General features: G+C 43.9%; 1 protein-coding gene across 1 annotated transcript in view; it reads left to right on the top strand.

Annotated features, from left to right (window-relative positions):
• Positions 1-273: 273 nt before the first annotated feature.
• MTMR11 (myotubularin related protein 11) overlaps positions 274-3,683 on the top strand; it is a gene marked incomplete at its 5' end in the record, with an annotated part of 15,333 nt that continues 11,923 nt past the window's right edge. The window contains 2 exons of the mRNA XM_089655482.1: positions 274-444; positions 1,617-1,856. Of these exons, the coding sequence (XP_089511608.1) occupies positions 274-444; positions 1,617-1,856 (411 nt within the window). The remainder of the gene's footprint in view (positions 445-1,616; positions 1,857-3,683) is intronic.

Raw genomic sequence — 3,683 nt, 5'->3', positions numbered from 1 at the left:
ACATACTAGGGCCAATGTAGACAGGATCCAGTTAACCTACCAGCATATCTTCTGAGTGTGGGAGGAAACTGGAGTAAGCCCACACAGGCACAGGGAGAACATGCAAACTCCAGGCAGGTGGTGCCATGGTTGGGCCTAATGAGAACATTTGATGGGTTGTCATATTATAGGGGGATTTATATTTTAAAATTTAGTTATTTGATTTATTTAGCAATGGATAGGCACCATTTGTGACCTTTCTTTTAAACGTGTTACCTTTGTCTTTTCTTGCAGTCTCCGGTGTTTCTGTTGTTCCTGGACTGCGTCTGGCAGTTTGTGCAGCAGTCACCAACAGCCTTCGAGTTTACAGAATCCTATCTGATGGCCCTGCATGATAGCACTTACAACCTGTTCTGTAGCACCTTTACTCACAACTGCCACTGGGACCGCATAAGAGGAAGCCAGGTAGGTACTTACCTGGGGTGGAACAAGAGCAGTGCCCATCAAGGACCATGAGACTGAAACTTGTAAGGCAATGTTGGCACTGTCATCAAGGACCCCCATTCCTATTCTTCTTCGGATGTAACAAAGATTTTGTGTGGGAAGTATTAAAAAGATTTAAAACGTACAAATATACAAAAAGAGATTAAAGTAACTACATTAAGGTTTAGAAGAGAAGTATTACCAAAGCTTTTTTGGCCATACTTCTTTTGTGGACAACAGGAGTGTATATATATACTGTTCTCCTATGACGTAGAGTCAGCTTATAGTGAGCTATTGCCCGCTGATTGGTGGCAGAGCCGTTCCAGGCTTTGGAAGGATCCCAACAAAACTGTCAGGATCCACCCAGTTTCCTGAGTGACAGCTGACTCCCAGCCTCACAGCGTGCGGCTTAGAACTGGAGCCAGCCTTGCCCTCCCTCTCCTCAGCCCAGTGCTCTAGTGAGTGCTAAAGAAGCAAAGAGCGGTGGTTGACAGTCACTGCTCTCCACTTCACGCAGACTGAGAACTGAGCGTTCAGCGGTCATGTATTTGTTCCATTCTTGGGCTTAGAACTGATTTGAGACAGCTGCAGCATAGAAGTGAGTATGAATGTTCACTTTTTATTTTTTTTAATTTTTTTTAAAAACCCATATTTCTTTATTAAATCCAGGCAGATATAAAAGATAGAAATTAAAGCATCTCTGAATTTATTACTGTACCATTAAATTATATTTTTTCAATTGCAAGTGGTGTAACTACCTGACCCTTAGTTTGGTATCAGCCTCTTAGAATCCCCTATTTGGCAGAGTTCTGACTGGGGGAGAGAGAAGCAGTACAAGGAGCCAATCAGCTGTGCTGCAATGTGCTAACAATTGGCATGCAGACAGAAGGAGAGAGCAGAATGACAGAGACATGAGGTCACCAGGACTGTGTAAATCTCAGATCTGGATGGATAGAATATATTGTCATTTGGCAGGTAGAACTTCATCCGTGTATTTAATGTTTGCCTGGAGTTCAGCTTTATTAATACTTTTCTTCAAACTTTATTATTTCTCTAAGTTATATTTAAGATGAACTTAGATGTCGACTGATCAGTGTGCAGAGAGATTTGATCTTTTTTTGAAAGTCTTTTGACTGGTCATTTTCTTCTACCAGCGACACTCGTCCACCCAGACGTACACACCGGTGAATGGCTGGAGAGACATAGTGAGAGAGAAAATACTGTTGAATGGAGATTACAAGCCAGTGGAAGACATGAAGGCAGTTCCTCCAACAGTCTGGGAATGGAGCCTATTCTACAGTCATGTGCGCAGGAAGCAGTTCCGGAACCCAGTATATCAAGTCAGGGAACTTGCTGTATTAAACGGCAATGGAACCGGGCATAATGCTGACAAGGTGAGCTTTGGGTTAAGGAGGGTTCCATTAGGCTCCATTACATTTCTTTCAACTCTTTTTTATTAAAGTTTTTCAAGACAATAACATAACAATAAACGACTGTAACAGTAGTCGAAATCGCATCACATTTGTGCAAAAGTATACAAAATGAATTCAGCAAATACGTACAATTGTTTGATTTTGATATCAAGAACATATCCATGCGCAAAGGTTAGCAGATACATTGCAGCTTGGACATTCAGTACAAAGCAATGCACGTTTCGCTTCATCGTAAGACACATATAATACCCAGAGAATAGCATTTTACCCATTCCAGGAACAGTCGAACGGGAGTTTAATCTAACAAAAAAATTTTTTAAAACATAGTGGAGAAAAAAGAGGACAAAAAAGTACCATATACCAAAAAAAAAAAAAACCAACAAATCCAACAGAATTCGGTAAAATTTCAATATCCGTACCGTATGATACCTAACACTCAGAGGTCAGAGATTTTGAATAAAATGTTCCAGCGCAACCATTTTAACATCAAATACCCCTATAGTATGATTCGCAAGTGCATAGGACTGGCTCCATTACATTTCAACATGGCCAACTGGCAAGCCATTTTGAAGGTCTAAAATTCCCTAAAGTGAAGTAATGCATTTCTATGCAAGGACACTTCACTGTCCCCCAATACCCACTGGTCTGTGTAATATTGTGTGAAGAACAGAAGCCCTGTGTAAGCTCCAATGCTTCCTCTACCTGACAGATTTGGGTCTCCCGATTGGCTGCTCCGGCACTTAGTGCTGCATCATGGGAGTACCCACTGGTCTGTGTAATATTGTGTGAAGAACAGAAGCCCTGTGTAAGCTCCAAGGCTTCCTCCACCTGACAGATTTGGGTCTCCCGATTGGCTGCTCCGGCACTTAGTGCTGCATCATGGGAGTACCCACTGGTCTGTGTAATATTGTGTGAAGAACAGAAGCTCTGTGTAAGCTCCAAGGCTTCCTGTGTAAGCCCTTTGTAAGCTCCAAGGCTTCCTCCACCTGACAGATTTGGGTCTCCCGATTGGCTGCTCTGGCACTTAGTGATGCATCATGGGAGTAAGGGTGCAGAGTCACATGCTCCCCTATACTTGGAACTAATGGCATCTCTCTTTGTTCCAAGCTACTAAACGGAGTGCTAGGGGAGCAAATATAAGGAGTATATATTTGAAGGTGGGGATGGGTTTTTAATATGGAACTAAGGTTCCGCTGTCACTCACTGTGAGCAGGCAGGATCTTTATTGCAGAAGAGACATGCCACGTTTCTTCTGCAGTAAAACATATATATCTGCCCATTCACAGTGATCCCCGGCATTTAAACTGAGCTGCGTAGCTCAGCTTATATTGGCCGTCCTGTTCCCTGTGTGCCTTGATGACTAGCTCCTGCGCATGCACAGAAGTGACGTTATCCCTTGCTGGCCAATGAAGGTAACTGAAAAGCAGCACACAAAAGAAGAAGTTGTCAAGGGAAGGGGACCATTGGAGTAAAGAGGAGTATTCCACCCCAAAAGTCTGCTGTAAGTGAATCTGTCACTTGATCCTGCATTGGCAAGTCCAGATTTCCTTAACTGCATGCCGCCCAGCCACTGTACATATACGGCGACAGGGCGGCACTCGCAGGCAAAACCACGTTTTAAAACGCGTGTTTTGTAAACAAATAGGGGGCGCGCGCAAGGCGCGCAGCCGCCCTATTTGTCCCACGGATCACCGCCGCAGATATCAGTCGCCAGGTCACAGCCGCTCCTTAGCGGCTATGTCCCGGCGATTGGCGGCAAACAGTGACAGAGAGCACAGCTGCAGTAGC

Source organism: Staurois parvus, unplaced genomic scaffold (assembly GCF_062004578.1).
Source record: "Staurois parvus isolate SC_StPar_1 unplaced genomic scaffold, SC_StPar_1.0 ptg000842l, whole genome shotgun sequence".
In the NCBI taxonomy this organism is placed as follows: Eukaryota; Metazoa; Chordata; class Amphibia; order Anura; family Ranidae; genus Staurois; species Staurois parvus.
This window is presented reverse-complemented; position numbering and strand designations above follow the sequence as displayed.